The 24,672-nt window shown below is 43.6% G+C and overlaps 1 protein-coding gene across 6 annotated transcripts in view; it reads left to right on the forward strand.

The window, feature by feature from the left end:
- Syndig1 (synapse differentiation inducing 1) overlaps positions 1–24,672 on the forward strand; it is a 172,318-nt gene that overhangs the window by 85,156 nt on the left and 62,490 nt on the right. For 4 of the 6 annotated variants that reach the window (XM_029536974.1, XM_029536973.1, XM_021194234.1 and 1 more), the window contains one exon: positions 15,098–15,235. In XM_029536974.1, the coding sequence (XP_029392834.1) occupies positions 15,098–15,235 (138 nt within the window). Of the gene's footprint in view, positions 1–15,097; positions 15,236–17,261; positions 17,437–23,394; positions 23,451–24,672 lie in introns of those variants that run through there. The other 2 variants (XM_029536977.1, XM_029536976.1) reach the window with 2 other exon arrangements.

Below are 24,672 nucleotides of genomic sequence, written 5' to 3' on the forward strand. Positions count from 1 at the left end.
GAAGGGGAAGGGGAAGGAGAAGAGAAGAAACAAAGAAAAGAAAAGAAAAGAAAAGAAAAGAAAAGAAAAGAAAAGAAAAGAAAAGAAAAGAAAAGAAAGCCCAGGACAATACAAAAATGCTGGTGAAAATTGCTGCAGGCTCAAAAAAAGAAAAAAAAAAGTGACATAAAATCACATTTCAAGATAATTTTATTAGGAAAGGTACAGGGTCATAGAAATAATTAGGCATGATGAGGTCCTTGATGAGTTTGAGAGTGCCTTAGAAGAGCTAGAGCATTGCATTGTAGTCAGCTTGGTGGGGTCTTAGAGGGAGAGGGAGAGCCTTGAATTCTGTAAGGTAATACTCTCTAACCTAATGGAGTTCCCAGCTGTTTCTGATGGAAATGCAACATACTTCATTCACTCTTAAAAAGTGTTTGCTTCTAAGAAGTTAAACTAATCTTGTCTGACTAAGTAATTTTGTTTATATATGTTTGAGAAAATAAAATCATATATCCACATGAATTTCTGAGTAAATTTAGCCATAATATTTATTTTGAATAATATAAAACTTGAAGCAGCAAAATGTCCTCCAGTAAAAGAACGAATAGCTACATTTTGGTGCTTCTTTTTCATGGATTATTAGCAGGAGGAAGAGAATGATACACCCAGAAACCTGAATGTATTCTAGGAGTGTTATACTAACTGTGGAAGACCTGGCTCACAAGATTGTGGGCTGTGAGATCCCCTTTGAATGACATCCCTAAAAGACAGCACTGTAAGAAAGATAATCAGGGATGTTCAGGGATAGTCAGTATCTAAGGCTGAGCAGGAGTGAAGCTGGTAGATGAGGGAGACTCTTGAAAATCATTATCTCTTGATTATTTGATGGTTACATAAGCCTGTTTGAGTGTCTGAATCTACAGAACCGTTACAACTGACATAAGACAGTAGACAGCAGGCAGCTTCAGTAAGGCCAACACTGAGTCACAGGTACTGGCGCTGACGGCATTGTGTGGCTTTGATCATTGGACTGTGGTTATGTAAGGCGTAAGTGAGGGCATATGGGGACTCTGTTCTATCTTTGAAACTTCTACAGGAACTATGTTCTATTTTTAAAATTTGTATGAGTGTCTAAAATTATTTCAAAGTGTATATATAGATACACGCACATGTTATTTTGAAGTGAATATATACTATTTCAAAGTATATATATTTCTGTGCATTCGAAGTACATGCAAGCTGTGTACTTTAAATAATTTATGCACACTCAGAAATATTTGTAAATAAGGTGATTGTTATTAAATTTTAATATTCAGTTTATAGCCTTCAAATTCTAACCAAATAGACAAGGTAAATAAATGCTTTCCTTTGAATCACACAGAACTTCAGATAATCTAAGAAAAATGTAAGTTAGAGAGTTGTTTAAAAAAAAGAGAGAGAGTTGTTTAAAATGGCTGATACCCAATTAAATAGAATACTTAGCCTGTTTGCTGAACACAAGGGTTTACTATAATTGATGCTTTCTCAGAAGCAACTGTTGGCTTAGAAAATATTCCTCACAAATGAAGGAGCCTATCTTCACTGTGGGTGCTTCTTAGATGTGATGCTTATAGCTCTTTGGTCAGAAGAGCTAAGACGGGTAGAGCTCAGAGCTAAGATGCCTGAGTACATCTGAGTCTCCTGGACTATAGAACCATCCACGTTTCATATTTGGCTTTGCCTCGGAGTCGCAGAGATGGAAGATGTAGATCCCAAATTCTAAAACCATTCAGGGACGATGATGCTGGCAGGGCCCTAGAATTTGGAGAGAGTGAACTGACACCAGACTGCTCAGGTGAGGGTCTGCTGCTCCCCTGCTGTTGACCAAATGCAATGATAGTCTCATCTCAGGCAGAGAGGCTGACACTCTAGGGCAGCTGACAGGACTGGGCAAAATACACTTGTAGAAATGGCCAAAAGTCTTATAAAGAGAGGGACATGGTGATGTTCGTTCCCCAGGGCATGTGGAATAATTTTGTTTCATTGCAGGGCAAAGAGACTATTACTGAGAATACTTGTGTGTAGATGAGTTTAAGTTCCCTCAAGCCTGCCCTGAGTTCTAGGGAGGATTGGCTTGCTACCTGGCTCTGCATGTCCCGGACCACACTCCTTACCCTGCAGTCTATAGTTATGTTCCTAGTATTCTATTGAGTTCCTTTTAGTTCACACTAATGGAACAGTACCAGCATCCTGTGGCTCAAAAGAGCAGTTCTCTTCCAGATGTGTTGATAGATGTTTGCTTGTTGGCCCTTCAATGGGTGCTCATTTTTTGCATCCTTTCGTAAGTCTTCCTGACCTCAAGGGCCCCCTTTGGACTGCTTGGCTCAAACTTATCTGTTGGAAGTTTCTTATATTCTTCAGAAGAGATGTGTGGACCAAAGACCACTAAGTAGCTTTCCCTTTGAAAACATGAAAAGGACAAACAGGATGGGATGCCAGATTGCAATGCTAAATAAATTATCATGTGTCATAAAAGGGAATTCATATATATATATATATATGTATATATTCCAGTGGTGTCCACATCAGCATTTTCATTTAAGCACAATCAGAAGAGGGAAAAATATATGCAATGCTTAATCCCCAAAGGAAAAGAATTCAATTTAAAGTATAATTTTTCTACTGAAATAGAACACTTATGAAGGATTTTTGACATTTTGTGTGATTGCAGATATAAAGTTGCAGGCCTAAATGCAGCCAATTCCTGTTTGCCCATCTCCATTTCCTTCGGCTTTCATCTTCTCATATTGGCTGAAAATATCTAGACATAGATATTTTCTGTACTCTTTGGAAAGTTGCAGATGTGATGTTTCTTTATTCCTAAGTGAATTATACATAGAAATATTTATATATAAAACACACACATGCAAATCCACACATATCCTAAGAATAAAATTATTATAAAATTACCAGTTACAATACTCTTTCTTATCTTTCCTAGTCTATAAAGTGTACTTTTTTCATTTCTTTCTGTATTGCTTGTGTAGCAAAGAAAAAGAAATTCATGTATAGCTTCTACACAGCATATACTGTCATAGCCCTGCTGTCTTCTTTAACAAGGAAGAGCCCTGTTGTCTTGGTTGGTCATGACCTTGACTTCTGGAGAATATGGGTCAGCTACATTGCAGGTCAGCTGTATGCTTAGGCATGTCTGATTTATTCTGTATAATTGAACTTAAGCTAAAGACTGATACCGTCTCTCCCAGTGAGACCACTCGGGAGGCCAGTAACATCTACTTACCTTTTGCCAATGTGGGTTGTTCTGACTGCTTCCTTTGGTGACTGCCAGATTTCTTACTGACCACAGAACTGTGTTGCTTGGTAATCACTCAGATATTTGCAGGGGGCATGCTGAGACCAGCTCATATTAGCTTCAAATACCCAACTCCTGTGCTTCCTGTGATATTTGTGGGAAGGCAATGTACCACAGGGAAGAGCATTTCCTTCTGTATTCATTTTCTCAACCATGTATAATTTTGTTTCGGTGTAGACCATCAATTCTTGTGCATCCAAAGGGCTGTTGTAGTGTGTTTATAATGCTCACTTTATTCTGTCTGACAGAAAGAGCTCCTTCAAACTGGCTTCTGATACTTCCTTGTTCATCGCCTGTGATCATTCCTGGTGCATCCAGCTGCTCAGGTTGCATCTTACATATTGCTAGCCCCAATCTAAAATCAGCCCTGTCTCATCATTGGAGAATTACATTCAGAAAGCAAGGGCTGAGGCTACAGGCATTCACTCATCCTCTGGGAGCCACAGTTTCTCAGCAGACTAAGCATGGGAGTATGATGTTTGTACATGTATACTCTGTGTATACATGTATATAAAAACATGCATGTTCACATACTTGGTAACCAGAGGAAATTTCACTGGGCAAACTCTATTAGCTGGACTGACAACAAACTAATGTCACTCAGAATGGTATTCTGTGGGACCGTTACTGTATATGGAGTTGTCACTGACTGAATTGTCATAATATACAGATCTGTAGGTGTTTTTTTTTTAATCTTTTATGGATATGGTATCTACCCATATTCCCTTCTGGTCTCATCTGTCTTTTTGATTTTTTTTTCAAGGTTCATTATGTTCTCCTATGGGACTGCATGCAGCACAGTTCATCTAACCACCTGTCCTATGGCTATTGTCTCAAAATTGAAAGCACTTTGTCCTGGAGTGAGAAGTGAACTTATAAGAATTAGTAAACTCCTATAGTCACAATGCCTCTAGGCAATGTCATATAAACAGTGACCACTGCTGGTGAGAGAGACACTCTGACCAGCAGATCTATCTGAAGATTGTACAGGGAGCCCCAGGGATGCAATCTTTGTGATTCATCACCCATTGTGCGTCGGCCTTTGTGTGATTCAGCTGCTTGTGTGTTATCCATGCTCCTGTAAGTGACTACTTGAACAAACTCATTGCTTCACCAAGCTAGAATTGGGGAGAATACGTTCTTAGGTCTGCCATTTGCCTATTGTGAACATGTGCAGACAGACGTTTGCTAATGTCTGTCCAGGAAGAGGCATGCAGCATTACCCTTTTTGAATGAACACACAAGTTCAGTTATTTCCAACACCATGTAGTTACACATAACATTGCAATGAAAACAAGCCTTATGCTTGTGTATCTTTTGTTTTTAATGTTACAACTTCCAAATAACTTCCTAGGACTGGGCTCATGACGACAAAACCTAAAAGCTGTGGCTTTGTTATACCTTGACAATTTTGCTTCTTAACGATAGCACTGACTGGCATCTCATCAGCCTATTTCCTAGCAGTCTTGTCAAGTGCAACAGCTACTCATCAAGTCTGAAGACAGGCTTGCAAATGTGGTGGTGTCTGAAGCTAAAGCTTCAGCCTGTGCAAGGAAAACGGAGCCTGTTCTTTTAAGGACCCAATGAGGGAGAGGGAGGTGCATTGTCACAGGTGAGTGTGTTCAAGATTGACTGATATCACCAAACTAGACTAAGAGACACTTTGCTCTCTTGTAATTCAGGCCTGAGGCTAGTCAGAATTATTGGATAAGTGGCTTCTAGAAGAGCAATGGGCCTGGATAATAAGTGATGCCACATTAGTCACTTGCCTTGTCTATAGTTTTTCTCTCTTCAGGAAGGGAACATTTCTAAGAAAGGCGGGGAAACAGGTTACCTGCCTATATGATGGAATATTTTAAAGTGTCCATGTGAAAAACTGTAAAAAGTAGAATGTGTTCTGAATTCCCCAGAAAAATACAACAAACTAGAGGTAACAAATTCTGGAACAGGCACTTGGCTTAGAAACTATGTATGTAGTTTTCTTGTGCTATGAAGAATCATCTGTGCAAATGATGCAGATTTAAAGCTGGGGTGCATAGCTCCTAACTTCTTTGACAGTGAATAGCTTGGCTTGAAGCTGTGAAACCAACCCTCTGAGGATTTCCCTATTACTTAAGTTGACGTAGTATATTCCTGGTTTTCTCCAGCAGTAGGGTGTGGTCGGCTTGTAACTTGGGCTAGATGTAGGGACCACTTGGTCCTACATCATGCTATGTGCCCTCTTACTATCCAGTCCTAGCCTGCTCTCAGCCTATAGCTTTTGAACATGCTGATCCCTTTGCACACAAGTCAGATACTACATTAGTGACCACCAGAATGAACTCCCACTTTCTTCCTAAGACCTGATATTTATTATATATGTTTAGTATTCCCCCAAAACATGTATCAAATGCTTGATCCCCATGGTGGCAATATTCTCTGATTGTGGAAGCTAGCAGGAAGCCTGTAAGTCATTGGTGGGTGTATCCTTAAATGTACAATGGGTCCATGATTCCCCAAACCCTTCCTTCACTTTTGTTTCCTGAACTGTTGGGTAAGCAAGTATGTTCTCCCATGATGGGCTTCTTTGCCACAGGTTCTGTTGAAAAGAAACCTTCAAAACTGAGCCATGGTAAACTTTTCCTTTTCATAAGTTATCTCATGGATTTTGTTACAGTGACAGAAACTGAATAACACAGCATAGGATGAGTTTGTGTCCATAACCAGAAATGAGGACATGGCAACTCCAAGGTATGATTGAGAAAAAGGATTTTATTGTAGATATGAGGGAGAATACTGGGCCATGAGAACACAGGGCTGGAGACAAGAAAGAGAAAGAGAAGGGACAGGGACAAGAGAGAAGGAAGCAAGTAGACCAAGAGAGCCAAGAGACCAAGAGAACACGTGCCCCAAATGGCAGGGTTTTATAGGACCGTAAACTGGGAGAAGGGCAGCAAAGCCCATAGACTGGAGAGGTTTAGAGTAGCGGGTGCCATGAGATCTGTAAGGTGCCATGGAAAATTAGTGATCCTGGAGGCCTGGATGCACTTTGTATATTACTAGGTATCAGAATTAGACAATTGTCTCAGGTTTCTTTGATGCCCGACTCCACATGCATTGCTCTCCTTGTATGTTCTGGTCATCTTTATCTGTATCTTGCTGTGTCCTTCACACCAAGTCTAGGATGGGCTGATTTTGCTTTTAAACTATACTTGTGTTTATACTCTGTACCCATTTTCTTGGCAGTGGTGATGGTTCTTCATCCTGCTTGACCATTGTCTGTGTATGTGTCTCATCTCTCAAGGTTACCCTGATTTTGGTGGTCTTGATACATAGGGGATCCCTTAGTTGAGGTTCGGGGGCATTCAATACCCCTAGATTCTCCATGGGCTTTGAGGAGGTACACTTAGTTCCTCACTCTCTCTTAGGTATCACTCTTGCAGCTGAGGTCCCCTCCCTGACCTTCAAGCACCTGAGGACTTTCTGTTTATTTATCTGTCCTATAGATTGTAGGGCAGCCTATTCCCCAATAAGCTAACCCCTGAGACTCCTGCAAGAGGCCCCAGATGCCCACAAAGATAGCACTACTCTTTAAAAAAAAAAAAAAACTTAAGCAATAATTTTTTTATTAGATATTTTTTAAATTTACTTTTCAAATGTTTTCCCCTTTCCTGGTTTCCTCTCCAAAACCCCCCTATACCATCCCCCTCTTTTGACATCACTTCCTAGGGTTGACCCCACACTAGCTGGTCTCCTATTGCTAATAACCATGCCAGGCAGACTGGGTAAATTTTGTGAAAAACAAAACAAAACAAAAAATCAGGCTTACTTTGTTGTATAGTTCCTGGGGGGCAGGCAGAGGAGCCCCATCTGACAATGAACACCATGATAGAGTGCTTAGTCAGATCAGGGTATCCCATGGGAAGAGTCCAGGAGTATGTAGATCATTTCTGGTCTCTTTCTCATCTTAAAAAGACACCAGGATTTAATGGTGACACCACCCTATTAGCCTTATCTATTCCTAGACATTCCCACGTCCAGATGGTACAGCTGGACTTGTTCCCACGCTTTTACTCCCATCAACAGATGACTTTGGAATAGAGTTCTTAGCATATGATTTTTTGGAGATTATACTTGTTAATGTTTAAATGTGAGGTATCTCCACAGGCTCATGTGTTTAGACACTTGGTCCTCAGCTGGCATCCCTATTAAAGAGTCTGCAGAAATTGTAAGAGATGGAGCCTAGCTGGAGAAGGGACCACTGGAGGGAGAACTTTTGAAGGTTACACCCTGGCCTTCTTTCTAGATATGGCTGTCTGTTTCCTCATCTGCCAAGACATAGGAAGTGATAGCCACAAACTCCTGCCGCCCAAGACTGAGCCACTTCAGTTTCCATGCTTCCCCATCATCACTGAGTCAGTCTTCTGAAACCATGGGGCAAATTAAACTTCTCCTTACTTAACTTGCTTCTTGTCAGTTATTTTATGACAACATTGAGAAAAGTAGCCAGTACACTACCCAAATTGCAACCTTGTAAGAGAATGACTGCACCTGAAATCTTAAGATCCCAAACCATGATTGGTCTAACAATAGTATTTGCCAAAGTTGCCTTCCCAGGCCCCTGGGCACTCACAAACCACAGGAACAATAACTGAAACATTGTCTTATAGGTAAATGGGGCTTCTTATCTTAATCTAACCATTGGCCGCATACTTGTAGCTAATCAGAGAATAAAGATCTAAAAGAATAGTACATGCATATGGAGTGACAGCCCTCTAACATAATTGTATGCCTTATCATCTTGCTTCGCCGCCATGACTAAAGATTTACCAGAAGCTGTACCCAGGATGAATCCTAATGAGCTACGTTTCATTTGGCTCCTGCTTTCAGAACATCAGATTCCAAAGGCCTTAACTAGACACTTCTCAAACAAGAAATGGATTTGCTTTTTGCCCAGAACAAATGCTTATTAAAAGAAGTTTCCCTTTTAAACATGACATGCATGTATAAGCTCCTCTTATTCTCTCACTAGTGGAAAGGTTGCACGGCCTTTCCCATGCGACCCTCTGCCTGGTGCAATAGCTTCAGGTATGTCTTTGACACAAGTGGGTGGGAATGACAGCTATTTACAGCTCTCTTCCAGACCTGGTGCCCGCTCCAAAAGGCTAGGCAAATATTTTACACAAGGAACTGAAATCTCATGCAAAGCATATTGGTCCATGGGAGTATGACCTGCATGGAGAGCTGAGAAAGTGAAGGGCTGTGGCCAAGACTAACAAAACCAAAGCAGGACAAACTTGTTCACGGGGCACTGTTCCTGGAGGTGAGCCACACAATAGTGTGTTCCAGCTTCGTCCTCAGTTACACATTTGCACACTAGTTAACATACGTTGTCAGCCACTCCACAGTTAGTTGGTAAATGTTGTTCAGGTCTTTCCGGTTACTCTGTCACCAGCAATAGGGATGTAACCCAATATTGCAGGACAGTGAGGCACTTTTTTCCTCCTGTCTAGTGAAACGCCTTTCCTTACCCACATCTCAACCTTCCTAATGCTGCAACCCAATAATAAAATTTCTCATGTTGTGATGATCCCCAATCATAAAATGACTTCATTGCTACTTAATAACTGTAATTTTGTTACTGTTATGAATTATAATGTAAATATTTGATATGCAGGATATCTGACAAATGAACCCCAAAGGAATCAAGACTCACAGATTGAAAACCACTGCCTTACCATCTTCCTGTCTCTCCGCTTACCTTATAGCTCTGTCTGGCTCTGAATCACACTGGGTACCTTCAGATGATGGCAGTCAGTGAGAACCAGGGAGATGGGAGGACCCTGTGCCTCATCTCCTACAAGATGAAGCCCAGGGTGTAGGCAGCAGAGACTTCATCCCATCCCTCTCAGTCACTTATGTTTTTATTTGGTTTTGTGCTATGTTAACTTTATTTTTTCATCATTCATAAAAATATATTTCCATATTTCAGGATTTTAATCAGGTTAGTGTCTTCTAAAAGTACAGAAAGTCTTCTCAGGGACTATAAAATCATTTAAAGGCCACTGAACTACACATTACTGAGAGAAATAAAAAGATTTACTTCTAAGTAGTGCATTGTTACTCATTTCCAAAGTTTATTTATAATTGTTGTCTGTCTTATAAAAGTTTGCCTTGGAGCCCAATATGCAAACAGGAAGAGGATCCACCATGCTCAGTTTGCACAGTGCTAGGAATCAACAACAGGGGTTTGAATTCGGTGCATGCTAGGCACATTCCTTACCAACTAAGCTACATCCCCAGCCTGTTGTGAGTTTACATTTGTTTCTATTTCACCACCTCATGCTACAGTTTCAATCTGTGGGCAACCTAGGCCCAAATAGTGGAAACTAAACACATGCTCCTAACATATGGCCAAGATGATTAATGAATTATTCAGGACAATTGTGCTCAGATCCTGAAATGGGCCTTCCTTGTATTCTGTGTTTGTGAAACAGCAGATCTCTGAGCCATGCAGGTACCACACAATGAGAATACAAGAGATATCATGGTTTTTAATGTGACCTGATTTGAGTAAAGGACTTTGTATTAGTTTTTCTTTTTTCTATTGCTGTGATAACTATCATGACCAAAAGCCAGAGGAAAGGGCTGACTTCATCTTTTATCCCATGAGCGTTTAGACCATCTTGAAGGGAATTCTAGGTAGAAACTCAAAGTAGAAACGGAGACAGAGACCATGGAGGAGTGCTGCTCACTAGCTTATTCTCTGGACTCACTCAGCTTGGTTGGTCTATTTGTTTGTTTTTTGGTTTTTGTATACAACCCAGGACCACATTCCCGGGGTAACACCACCCACAATGACTGGAACCTCCCATGTTAATCATTAATCAATAAAACAGTCCACAGACTTGTCTATTGGCCGGTCTGATAATAGAGACATTTCTCAGTTGAACTTGTTTTTGTTGTTGTTGTTGTTGTTGTTGTTGTTGTTGTTGTTGTTGGCTAAGACTATAGGTGAGTTCTTCATCTAGAAAAGTGCACTAAGTCCTCTCAGTGCCAGGACATATCTGTCACCTCGGCCTGCATTGGTGCTGGGAACAGATCAGGTTAGTAGAGGGCAGCACTGCAGAGAATTTCTGGATAGCTCAAAGTTCTTCCAAGGAAGATTAAGACAGTCTGTCAAGTGTTGGGGCATCTCTGATGAGGAGTGATACTTTGGGGGAGAATCCCCTTATAAATTAAGGAAAGGAGCTCTGTGTGTTCATGGGAGAAGTGTCCTGATAGACACTGAACACTGTGCCTTCTGTGTAATGAATGAAATGTAGAGTGAGACCAAGGAATCAGCTGCTGGTTGTGTTTAATGTTAAGTGATTCAGGTTTATATAGGTTTATGAGGCTAGCAGCTGCTGGCTCAGTATAATGAACCCACTCAGAGTTCCTTTTAGGGCCGAGTGGCCTGCCCAGATTGCCAGGTGGAGGAAGGAGCATGACTCCAGGTCCCCACACTTGTAATGACACCTGGAAGAAGTCCAAGAGACAGGGATGAGTCAAACTTTGCCCCCTAGAAACAGCCTACAGTTCTTGCTCACATTGCTACAGTGAGTGTGGAATTGAATAAAGATCAGCACAAGGATTGACCTTGTAACTATTTAGCAATGAAAAAAAAAAAAAAACAGAGAGAGAATGGAGACCCATCAGACCAGTGGGGAGATAGGCCAGTCAGGGGATCAACCAATCAGCAGGCACAGGTTGCAGGGCCAGCAACCTCTCCCTTGCTTCCTGTAGCTCACAAGGAGAGACCTCATGAATCCTGGACTTTTGTGTTTCCCATTGCTGCAGACATTCCCAGACAGTACCCTAGGAAGGGGATTTAAAAGACAACTTCCCTACAAGGCACATGTGTTCTGTGTGGGTGGTGCATTGTATTTCATCTACTTGGGTGTACGAATCTGCACATCTCCTGGTCTGGCTGCATCTCCTCTCCTCCCTATTTGGTGGCTCGATGCCCATGGCCACTTAAACCCATGAGGATCCTACAGATGGAAGAGCAAAGGAAGCATTACAAGCCAGGATGTTCTTATTTTCTCTGTGATTTCTCTTGAATTTTGAAAATCCATTTTAACCATACTGATTAATTATTTTAGCATCATGCAAGAACAGCTCTGTAACTTAAGTATGCGGTTCAGTTAAGAATCTGCAAAATACGTATCCTGAAACCCATTTCTTTACTGCATAGGGACAGTGCTGTAATTCTTCTGAGACAGGTAAAGCCAGGGACTACAGTGCTAGCATGCTTGAGTCTAATTGAGCAGCAGATCCCAGCCTTGACTTTCTGGGAAAATGTCAGTACCTGTCTTTGTCAGGGTTTCTATTCCTGCACAAACATCATGACCAAGAAGCAAGTTGGGGAGGAAAGGGTTTATTCGGCTTACATTTCCACATTGCTGTTCATCACTGAAAGAAGTCAGGACTGGAACTCAAGTAGTTCAGGAAGCAGGAGCTGATGCAGAAGCCATGGAGGGATGTTCTTTACTGGCTTGCTTCCCCTGACTTGCTCAGCCTGCTCTCTTATAGAACCCAAGACTACCATCCCAGAGATGGTCCCACCCACAAGGAGCCCTTTCCCCTTGATCAGTAGTTGAGAAAATGCCCCACAGGTGGATCTCATGGAGACATTTCCCCAACTGAAGCTCCTTTCTCTGTGATAACTCCAGCTTGTGTCAAGTTGTCACACAAAACCAGCCAGTACAATACCTATGTGTCCACTGCCACACCTCCACAGCCATCTTAGAACACAGCAGTTTAGAAGCAAGGTTATCAGAGTCCCTGTGGCCAAAGGCAAGGCATATATAGACATAGCTGAAACAAAACAGTTTTTGGTTTTTGGTTTTTGGTTTTTGGTTTTTCGAGACAGGGTTTCTCTGTATAGCCCTGGCTGTCCTGGAGCTCACTTTGTAAACCAGGCTGGCCTCAAACTCAGAAATCTGCCTGCAGTTTTATGTGCAGTTGACTATGAGTTCAAATACAGCACAAGCCTGGAATGAGCAGAGGGGCCGACTGAATAGTGCTGTCATTTTCAAGGGTATCAACCTTCCTCAGCCTCTCATTTATTTGTCCACTATAAAATGGAAATGGCAAGAACAGTTAAATGATTTCTAGAGTTGCCATAAGACACAATGACCTCAGTAGCACAAAATTCTTTGGAAATTAAACACCAGAACCCCAAATCACAAAAGCTAAGAATTTATACAAACGTACAAATTTGTTGCCCATGAATCAAAACCTCCACCCACATCAGGACAGTTTTGACCTGCAGTTTGAGAAAGTGAAGGCCAGAAGAAAGATGGCCTTTGCCCTCTGAGTGTGATCTTAGACCCTGATGGATTTGTCACAGGCTAACCTCTCAGGCACTTCATGCAGAGGTGACCCTCCAGGAGTATAGTTCAACAGTGCAAACTTATGGTCAGGGATCATTTTTCTGTATTACTAGTTTTCTAGGTCTAGAAGCCCTACAGGTGACAGGGTTGTATGTGGAAAGGTACCATGTAACAGACTGAGTACAGGGTATCCTTCATCCTGATGGGTGTTTCCAAGCTATGCAGGGTCTGGGCAGTGCAGTCCTGGAATCTTGTATGAATTATGCATCCCTGCTGGCTGTTTTGATTTTCGTTTCAGATAGCAATAATGATAGTAATTTTCATTTTCCTTTACTGTTCTGGAGTCCATATGGGGGACTGTGTACAGAATAAAATGAATTGAAATTCCGCAGATGTAGTTCTGTGGAAAGAACACTGTATAATTCCAGACACATGGAGCAGAGTCTGCACCAAACAGGGGACTCAGGACTGGGCAGAGAACACTGATCAGCAGGACAGAGACATCACTGGAAGCTGGACTTAGAGCTTCCAAAGATGACTTTTGCTCTGGGGAGTGAAACTGGGGAACCTCTACCCCTCAGCCCTACCTGTATATGGTGGAGAGAACTCGACCTGTGTGGACAGTGGGTCACCAGCTTCCATGGCAGGACCACCTAAGGACATCTCTATTTGTTATTTGAGTGACTCCAATGCTCCTCACTTGTTTTTTCCTATTAACTAAACAGAAACAAAGTTCCCACACACAGTTCCTGACCTCTCAGTGCAGTGCTATGCTTTCTGCCTGGTAGCTAGGGTTTCCAGCAGTTTTGTGAGAAAAATTGTGAATGGAACAATTTTCCTTTTTTCCATTTATTTATTTATTTATTTATTTATTTATTTATTCAGTCATTCACTCATTCATTCATTTTATATACCAGTTGTTGTCCCCTGCTGGTCCCCCTCACACAGTACCTCCCCCTATCTCCACTTTCTGTCTCCTCTGAGGGGATGGAGGCCTCCTGGCTCTCCCCCTATTCTGACACAAGTCTCTTCAAGACTAGGCACATCTTCTCCCACTGAGGCCAGACAAGACAGCCCACCCAGGGGAATGGATTCCACAGACAGGGAACAGCTTTAGGGACAGCCTCCACTCCAGTTGCAGGTGAAGAGGACACACGTGAAGATTGAGTTGCATATCTGCTATATATGTGCCAGGGAGGGGCTGGGTCTAGGTCCACTGGCATCTGTGTATGAGTGGCTCCAGGCTGCTGTGGTAAATGGATAGCCTGGCAAGGCAGGTGTCAAGTGGAATCATCCCATAGCCAAGCTCAATAGTGTATACTCAGTGGTCTCCAGCTTGGTGCAGGATCTGCATGATAATGATCTCTTTGAAAATGAAACGATCCATTACTGCTTTGTTTTTAGAAACAGTGTCTGCAGTAAGCTAGGTCTCCATCTTTGTGTAAAATAAAAAGTTGGGGAAGGCAACTTTATTTTTTTGATGAGATAAAAATCTGCAGTGGGTGGAGCCAGCCAGGGCTGTCCATCTGGGAAGCAAGCCTGCACAGGACCTACAAGCTATCGAGGTGGTGGTTCTCCCACTTCTGAGTTCTAGAATCATCCGTCCTCCCTGCTATTCCCAGCCCACTCAGGAAACAATCCACCTAACAGCAGATTCCCAGGGGATTCTCACCAGGTCTATGAGAACCCCATGGGCCACTGTGTCACAGTGAAGGAAGAGCTACATCTATAGGCAGCTTCTCCCAGAACAGCTGTCAGACTGCCGGGAGGGAGGCCGCACATCTGTGTGGAGCTCCGGCCCTTTATATCCTGACTCAGATCAGAACCAAAAGAAACTGGAGGGTATCCAGAGTCAGCAATTCCTCCTCCATCTACACCATCCTCCCTGGGTCCAGAGTACAAAAGCAAAATGCAACTCAGGTATGCCTCCTGGAAGTCCCCCCAAGGCCACCATTTTTAATACCCATAAACCCATACCAAGATCCTGAAGATATGTGAAACATGGTATTTCTCACTGGCCTCCCAAATAAACTCACTATAAGTCTAAGATGTCCTAGTTTAGAATGTATTTAATACCTGGAGAAATCTATGATAAACTTTTAAAGATCTGTAATTTGAACCCCGGTGAGCTGGAGGACCATTTGTACCACAATTGGTTTCCAACAGATTTCACCTGTCATTTAACTGTCTAAGAGGTCTGGGCTGGGAAGGCCTTTGCTCTCCCTGATCTCGGTCAGTTTTTCCGCTGACGCACCGTTGTTTGAGGTTTACACTTGCAGATGATCACAATAACGTGAACGTCAGCAATAGCATGTAGAACAGCAGTCAGGAAGAGCCTGCTTCAGCCTGGTGGCATTTGGCTAATTTTTCACTGATGTCCCTCCTGTCCTTCCCACTGCCTCTGCAGAGTGACTACTCCAGTGACACAGAGAGTGAGGACAACTTCCTCATGATGCCCCCACGGGATCACCTGGGACTCAGCGTCTTCTCCATGCTCTGCTGCTTCTGGCCTTTGGGCATTGCGGCCTTCTACTTGTCCCATGAGGTAAGGCCTCTGTTAGCTGGTTATATAGACTACAGGGAGATGTTCACACAAGCACACCATCCCCAAGGAAGCTTGTCCATTGCCATGAGGGGTGTCTGTATGCAAGAAGCTGGAGTACCTCAGAGTGCCAGGAAGGGTTGTTGTTAGGTTGCCTTGTCTTCTGGTGACTCCGTTTTGTCCTTGTAGCAGTGGCACTGCCTTCAGAAACAGAACTGATGACCATAGCAGGCATCCAACCTGCCTGAGGGCAGATGGCCTTTGGAGGCTTGACTTTTAAATGAGACTTGGTGTGTCACTGTGGGGAAAAACATCTGGACCATATTAGCGATTACATTGTAAACACTGAACCTGACCAGAAGGGTGAAAATGAGATTTGTTTTCCTTGTTAAAGGCTCATTTTAAAAAAATATTCATATAATAGAGCCTGGTCTCCAGAAGTCCGTGTGGATCCGTGCTGAGTGGGAGACCCCAAAGGTACCAATTCCCAGCTCATCGTACTATACTGCACCCCACTGGAGTGCAGGCTTTGAAAGGTTTTCCTAGCAAAGAAAGAGACAGCCTTCCTATTCTTATGCATCAAAGAAAAACATTTATATACACTAATTAAAGCATGCAATTACCATCACCACCTCCAGCTGCCATTGTCCAAAGCAGAACAGGGAGAAAGGCAGCCCCATGTAGCACAGAGTACTAGAGATGCCAGTGCATATGGGGATTCTCCAGTTGGTAGATGACCCCAGGGATGCCATGATACCCTTGCTGGCTTATAGAATTCTGAGAGTAAGGCTGTAAACAACTGACATACTTGAAATAGATTTTTCCTAGTTTGAACATTGCTTTCCTGCCTAAACCTGTAGTTACTTCTAGATGGCTTCTGAATTGATGAATCTTGGACTGCTGTGTCAAGGGAACCCTTGCATGGCTCTCTCTGTGCCACCAACAAAATAGGAGGCAGGGTATACTGGACAGGGTGTGTATATAGACAGGTGTAGTGGGCACATATGGAATCAGACAAGGAGGGTGGTACAGGGCACAGTGCCAGTTCTGTGCTGTTCTTCGGTCACTTTCTGGAAGATAAGCACTAGGGTGAATGATCTTGGACCCCTAAGGTCATTCTAAGAGCTTGTTCTAGAGCCAGCCCTAGCCTGGAGGGTCTGTGTATATCTCTCTCCTGTGAATGTGTTCTGTGGCTATTGCAGACCAGGATTTCCAAGTATAAACTTGAGTGGAAATCCAGATTCCTGGGTCCAGGCAGTTGTGAAATGAGTCAGGCTCAGATGAGCTTGGCTACCAAGGCTCCAACGGCACTACTCATACAGTACATGAGACTTTGGAGAAAGACCTGTTTGAGGTACTCATGGTGAGTCCAGTCTGCTGCTGCCTATAGAAGCAGTACCATAAGTCTGGGCTAGGTAATAAGCCTCACTAATGAAGGGGAGGTCAAGACAACGGAGTGAAAAGAGGCAGCTCTTTACAAGGGCATTGTGACTACGTCTCATGAGCTAAACATGCTACCAACTGAATCCAGACACTGAATCTTGCACTTCAAATCTGTGACATCACAGACTAGGAAGTGGCATATCTGCTCTCCTGGGAGTAGATGCACAGGCAACAATGAATAAAAACCAGAGCTGAGCTTTGACATCAAGCTTTGGAATGGGGATGGTATTCTTATCTTACGTTTCACTGGCAGAGGTGTCACCTCTTCCCAGGGTACTGGGAACCCTAGATAAATGACATAGGTCTAGGAATGGTGGCCTCTGTGTCCACACCAGAGGCCAGCTTCATCAAACCTGCTACTGATCCCAACCAGATTCCTGGGCTAGCCGAGGCAGGCTCAGATGAGCTTGGCCTCTAAGGTCTCCAAAGGTGCTGTCCAGAATGCAGATGAGGGTATATGAGGCTTTAGAGAAAGACTTGGGTTGGGAATCCATGGTGAGTGCAGTCTGCTCCCGCCTATATAAGACCATCCCGGATGGTCTCTGCTTCTTCACATATTCTGCAGTGAGGCCCTGTCTTCTTCTAGGTCGAGCATGTTGTGGCCAAAGAGATTACAGAATTCAGAATCTCATCTCACAGATTAAGCTGCTTTTTATATGGTAAGAATCTCTTGGACTTAGGATTCAAGATGTTTTAATACCTTTAGTGGTCAAGATGATTTTTATTGTTTGGCAGGTAATATAAAGTGCACCTTCTGTACCACCAGCTTCTAGTGACCTTTTTTTTTTTTTTTTTTTTTTTGGAAGTAAGGCTCACTTCCTTGCAGAGGGTAGAGGTAAGTCTGTGCTGGTGGGGAAGGGAGAGAAGGTCCCTGCTCCTCTCCCTCCTCCCCAGCCTCATTTGCACTATGCTTAGAGAATGGGTTCACTGCTGTGGAACCCAGAGCTATGCTGCTGTTTCCAATAGAACTGTCTGGATGGAGCCTCCATTACAGGGCCTATGTCCAAGTGCTTTTTAGATGGGGCTTCCATGCTGAAACACTTCCCAGAAACTCAGCCCAGCCAGGAGGCTGCTGTGCATTCTGTCTATGCCTCTGCAGCCCAAACTGCAGACAGGAAAGAAATCTCCAGGCCATTTGAGGAGAGCATGCAGCTGCCAAGAGGAGAGTGCGTGGCATGGAAGAGAACAGACACACTCAGAAGCAGGCTGTAAATTGAATCAACACTGGCCTGGACATTACCAGCTGGGACTTCTAATCCTAGGGCCTGGAGGGAGAAGCCCAGTGCCTTCTCTGGAGGTTCTTTGCAGATGTTGTCAAGGCCCCAGAGTTCTCAGCTGTGGAGCCTCTCCCTCGAGGGGGGTGGGGGGGGCTGGGGGGAAGGGAGCTACAGCCCAGCCCAGCTCTATTCTGAAACTATGCTCCCCTAGGCTGTGGTGCTGCTTACAAGAAATCTTTGACATTCTGTGCGACTTTAGTTGTTTGTTGTGGTTTCTTTTCCTTTCTCACAAAAACGATCTCAGTATCCACTAGCAAGTCAACTGTGCCTATCTATTGTCAAAGCAGCAACTCAATGAGGTTATAGAAATACACAGGACTTCGGGGAAGCTAAGCAAAAATGGGAGTTGAGGGGAGATTAAATCTGTGGTGAAAAGAACGGATGGCTGTCCTGGTCCTACAAACTTGGGTTTTGGGGTTTCTGCCTTCTTCTAGGCAGAGCCCTCTTTATGGATAATCCCTCCATGCCTGCTTCCTGGTCCACAGCATGGCATCAAAATAATTTCCACACCCACAATTTCCCAAAGGGAGCACATACAGAAAGCACAATTGTACCCTGCTGGGCACCACAATTGTCCAAGCAATGTGGATTTGCAGGCAGCCAAGAGGATGCCAGGGAAAGAGATAGACAGGAGTTCTGAAAGCCTTGAGAGTGAGATCAAACTAAGAGCAGTGACAGAAAGCAGGAGTAACACTGCTGACCACTCCCTGTGTGATAGAGACTACATCTCACAATGTGCCCCTGCTAAATAAAGCTCAAAGGAGAATGCTTTGGGAAAGGACATTGCCTCCCCAGCACCAACCTGCTTCTCTGGAGTGAGGCCTGGGAACCTCCATTTAAAAAAAACAAAACAAAACAAAAAACAAGCTAGTTTACTGGTTGATTTCCTCAGCCTTCAGTGTGAACACCCAAGTGATCTCATGGAAATGAGGGTCACAAATACCCAATTGTGGTGAAGGCTGGGGTTGGGAGGTTCAGGATGTAAAGTCTGACAGGGAAGCCTGTCATTGTGCTCTGATCTGTAACAAAGGACTCAATATAGAAACAGAGTGAGGGCCAGCAAGTGTAGGTTTCTGCTCACTTCATTTTCATGGTGTGATCTGCTCCCTGATGAGGAGCCAGTTCTATAAACCAGTTTATAGAGGAAGGTATGGGCTGTACAGATCAAATTAGAAACTGGTGTGTCCAATCTATGTTGAGAGGAGACATAATCTCCACATTTTGCTGAGTGTCTGCTGTAAGACAGTTAATGCCCACACTTTATCTTCTTTAATCCCTCCAATAAGTCTAAAAACTGAAAAAAGTTAATATCTTCATGGAAATGGAAAAGAACGTTTCAAGGATTAAAACAACTTCCAGATCTCATAAAGGCAGAAAGCACAGTGGTACATGGGGTCAAATGCTAGGCACTTCTAGCCTTTAAAATTGAACCTGCTGCAGCTGAACCCCAGCCTCCACCACAATGGGGGATTTGTGACCCTCGTTTCCATGAGATCACTTGGGTGTTCACACTGAAGGCTGAGGAAATCAGCCAGTAAACCTGTTTTTATCTATGTTCAAGCACTCCTAAGACCACAGGACTACCTCCTCTATCCCTTGCCCCCACACCCCACTTGAAGAATGTATGTCACAGGGATCCCAGGAGGGAAATGGTAGTATTTGACTTTGTGACCCTGCACTCTGTCCCTTGGAACAGATGGTGTCCTGAAACTGTAGTTGGGCACACTCCCAAGGGCCTTTGCGTCTGGATCTGCATCACAGGCCCTGGGTCTGCACGAGTGCAGTGAGTAGCAGAATCTTCTCTTTGAGGCATTTATTATGCCTTGATTTCATTTCATTTCATAAAATGCTTCTTTCCTTTACTAACTGCAACATTACATCAATAATTAAATGGGAGATGGGTACTCAGAACCAGATTAGGAACATTATGAATAGGGGCAGCAAAAGGAACCAGGAAAACGAGGGGAAAGTGGGAACTTTCTTATGATCCTGAAGACCTGGAGGAACAGGAGTCCTGCAGAGTCTGTCAGCATCTTCTCAAAATGTACCTATGTGCCTGTGTCTATTGAACACACAGAATGTGTCAGCCATGATCCAGATACCCAAGATGCTGCAGTAAATAGGACAGGTCAAACCCTCCCTTTGTAAAGTTGAACGTCCAGTGAAGGCCGGCAGTGGAAAAACAAGAATAAACCCAGAGGAGAATGAAGGGGAGAGATAACATTGCAAAGTGATTTGGGAGATAAAATTTTAAGAAGTGGTCATAGACAGGGCTGCTAAGGAGGTTGACTGTTCATGACAAGAGGCACTTCTTGAGAAATAGCCTTCCTGGCAGGAACAACCAGTACAAAGGCTCTGTGATGGGAACTTGCCCGCACTCATGAAGAATGACCCGGCATGACTGGAGCCAGGAAACTACGGAGTGTAAGAGTTGGAAATGAGGACAGAGGAAAGGTTATGTTTGTGGGAGCAGGCCCGAGGACCTTTGTCTGTAAAAATGAGTTGAGATCATTTGGGTGTATGATGAGCCACGTGCTGTTACAAAAGAAGGCAGCAGGCAACAGAGCCCCAAAGTTAAAGGGGCTCTGCCTCTGTAATCCAGAAGAAAGCCAGTGGAACTGGGCTACTCCAGCTACCAGGCTCTTTATAAGTAGAGAGACTGCAATGTCTTTTGGAAGAATGCCCTATACATCTGCATGGTGATGTGAAGGGACAGATAATGGGGGAGACAGAGCATTACACAGTAGGAAGGTAAGTATGTCCAAGGAGCAGGATGGGGCTGAAGGTTTGTCTTGGCTTTAGCAAGTCTGTTGGAATGAAAGAGGGGCACAGGGCAGGTGGAATGGCTATGTGGTTTGGGGTTCAGGGGAGAAGTCTGGATGCAAGTATGAGTCAAGGTAGAACTAAGACTTAAGAATCAGTGGAACCAGTGAGGAGGTGAGGAGGTAGGTGATCATAGGACAGTCCTCGGAGACTAGAATGATGGGCAGTCTGAGGAGTATACTCCAGAGGGAAGGGGAGAGAACCCTTCTAGGGCCAACTCATGTTGGCCACACATTGAAAACTCCTGGGGCTCTATTCACACTTGTGATTTGTCCATTTTTCTGTAAGTATATTGCACTTCAGTTCAAAGGATTCAAACCTCCATGGAATATAGCAGTTGAATGCAGCACACAGAAGAATGCCCTTCGAACTTTGCTGTAAAAGAAATATGGTAATATTGAATGTTAATGAAGAAATGTAAATGACAGCCTTTTTGTTTATTTGCTTAATTAATTTTATAACGCTAGGCTTTCAAGGGAGGGCATCCAGCATACTAGGCAGATTACCACTCAACTCAACGATAGTTTCTATTTGTTTTGAGGTTAGCACACATGCACATTTTTCACAGTGTTTGTGCGATGTGTCTTCAGACAGATCAAATAGAGTTTGGTTGATAGTCAAAGAGACCAAACAGCATGGATGCTTCATGTTGACTCTGATGGGAGAGGGTTTCTGGAGAGACCCTGTGTGATGAGGGTGGGCAAGCATAAGAAGGAGGGTCATCACCCTCAGAATCCCAGGATTTATCCTTAGTTGCAGGCAAAACAAGGGTAGGGTAGATGTGGATGGGAGCGTGGAGTAGAGGAACCTCACCAGGAGAGGTCTTGCTTCCTGGGACAGCCTGATCTAAAGTTAAGAAGTCTTCCTCAGAGGAAAAAGGAAGTATGGGAGGTAGATCCTGGGCAAGAAAAGTACTGGGCAGGAAGAAAGGACTGGGAGCATTTAAAAGGCAAGCTGCTGAGCAGGAATGTGTGTAAGTGCCAGGCTTCCTCCTGCTGGGCACAGGCTACAGTCTCTTCAGCAGAGAGAGATCCTTCTATGTGTTTGCTATGGAAAGCACAGAGCTCAGGGTAAAAACTCTGTTCCAGTTAGGGAGGCTAAGGCACATAGCAAAGGGAGGAAGAAGTTAGAGAGGGTAATAGAGAAAAGCAGAGGTTGGTCCCAGAGCCCTGTCCACAGCTTCCTTAGCCACCTTGGAGATAGACTTGACCCATGACTACCATGTTAGAAGTAGCATAGGTCTCACTTTGGATATCACAGAGTTGTGTAGAGAGAAGGACACTAAAGGTCTATATCCCTTTCCTCTCATTCTCAGTGAAATAATAGCCCTGACAGGAGCCTTCAGGTCCTGTGTGTTCTTCTCTTTCAACCTTGTTTGTTTTAGGTTCTGGTAACTTAAAGGAGGCAACCAAGCTAAACCAAGTGATGCCATAAATTCTGTGGTTGTCATCCTTCCTAATGCTACAACCCTTTAATACAGTTCCTCGTGGTGTGATGAACCTTAATGATAAAATTATTTTCACTGCTACTTCATAACTGGAATTTTGCTAGTTATGAATTGTAATCTAATGTTTGATATCCAGGATATCTAATATACAACACCCAGTGGGGTCACAATACATAGGCTGAGAACCTCTCTGGAGTTTGAATATCTCATAGTTTGAATGTGAAACCTACCACCATATACAGCACATCAGGAGAGATCTCTCAATCTCCAAGTGAAATAAGTTTGTGTCTCCTGTCTTTGCCCAGACACTAATGCTACTTTCATATGGCTAGTTTGTAGTATTCCTGTCAGTGATTTCAACCCATTTTCAGGGAGGGGGAGCAAAGTTTCTTTGGATCTCCTACCAGGACATTTCTCAGAGAGTAGGCGTGGGTCCTCACAGGGCACCAGATGATGTCAACTATGGCTGTGTGCTTTTGTCCATGCCTGGGCCATGCTTGGTTGGTTGGCAAGCCAATACATACGAGTCAGATTTGGGAGTTGAGGGGATGTGCCATACCTTTCAAGTTTTTGGTTTTTTTTTTAATGTTTGTTTGCTTTCTTTTTTTAATGGAAAAAAATGCAAGTTTGGTAAGATGCCTTGAAAATCCGTTATAGCAAATTGTTTAGATGTTTCCCTCCATTTGTCAAACTGCAGGCAGAATAACGTTGGTTTTTATGTTGGTGTGTTCATTTTGCCAAGCGCTCCATTGAAAATCATTGAATGTGATGCCTCCAGAGACAGCATTACCCTGACCCTAGAGGAATTACTCCTCCCCATTTCTTTAGTCCATCCCTGTCTCATCCACAGTGGCTTATCTGGCATCTGGACACGTCCTTCTGGTCCTCAGCTCAATCTTTAGCCCCACTCAGTCTCTCCCTTGTGTGTGAAGTGTCATTACTCACACAGCACCCACCTGCCTAAAGAGCAGACTGTGGAAGTGGACGGGGCCACCTCTTGTCACTGGGATACTAACCTCCAAAGAGACGTGGGAGTGTCAATGCCTGGCATAGTTATGCTGACTATAGAAGGATCTGCACTTTCAAGGAGACCCTGGTGATCATTTCTCTGAACTCTCCTTTCTTCCCTTTCCAACCCATGCTGCTGTGCCATCCCCTTTATCCTCTGCCAGCACACATTTGAAAGGATGCTCTGGCATTGCCCCCAGGAGACAGGTGATAGATGCCCACTGTGAAGATTGGAAGAGGAGGCTGAGAGCCAAGGAGATCTGACCTTATGCTCTGGGACAGGATTACACAGGCTTCCAGCTCCCTGTGCTGATGTCTCAGGGCTTGGCTTCCTTCCCAGGGCTGTGTCCTGCTACCTTACACTTCTCTGTTAAAGATCAAACATTATTAAACAGTATCGGATAGTACTGCATTTGTTCTTTTTCTTCCGACATCTCAATTTTCACCTTGACCTGGAATGAAATTCTTTCTCAGAGGGGCAAAGTTGATCTATAGAAGTGAGATCTAGTGCTCAGGCCGACTGTGTCTCCTGGGAGCACTGAGATGTGCTATGTTAAAAATGGTGAGAGGAAGGTCTCTGAGACCCCCAGCTCCTCCAGACCCCTCAAAACTGTGGCACTATTGGAGCACTAATGACTTATTTGGAAATGCAAATTGAGTCCATGGAAATGAAGGACAGTGGGAATGAGACTTGGGAGGAAAGAAAGGAGGACAGGATGCTCCCTTATTGTGATGGCGCTGAGTTTCAGGATAGCCTGCTACTGTTCCCCAAGGTTTTCATTACAAGTTCAACAGATAAGGGAAAAGGGAAGGGAAATGCTTATCCAAGTCCCAAAGACCACATCTAAGCTCTGTCCCATACATACCTGTGCCCTAGTCTCCCAGGCTGCATCCTCTGGCTCCTTCAAACAAAGAGATTATTTAAAGAAAGAAAGGGGACTGAAAGGAAGTTACTACAAATACAATTAATGGTATTCTTCATGCTTTCTATATATGCCATCATGTTATGGATTGACTATAGATATAATTATGTAAAATAAGAAGTTGTCTGCTTGTTTCCTCATTATTTGAAGACGGGATGTTATTATATACCCCAACCCTGCCTTGAACACATACAAACTTACTGCTTCTATATCCTATATTCTAAAATTAAACACCTATACCATCAAGCTTGTTTATTATCTTAAAGCAAGGAGCCATGTAATCATCACTACAGTTATGAAATATAATCCTCCTGATAGAAGAACTGGGTACTGTTTCCTAGCTTCTGCATCATCACCATCCTGAGCCCATCCAACCACCCTGAATGGCCCCATTGTGCTTCACTAGCTCTCATCTTTATTGCTTTGCCTCTGAAGTTTGTATCCCTGAACTTTTGTCTCTTTACATTTCCTTACTGAACTTACAAAAGCCTGTGGGTCCCCAAGGACATGGTTTGCCTC

This window comes from Mus pahari, chromosome 3 (genome assembly GCF_900095145.1).
Source record: "Mus pahari chromosome 3, PAHARI_EIJ_v1.1, whole genome shotgun sequence".
Lineage (NCBI taxonomy): Eukaryota > Metazoa > Chordata > Mammalia > Rodentia > Muridae > Mus > Mus pahari.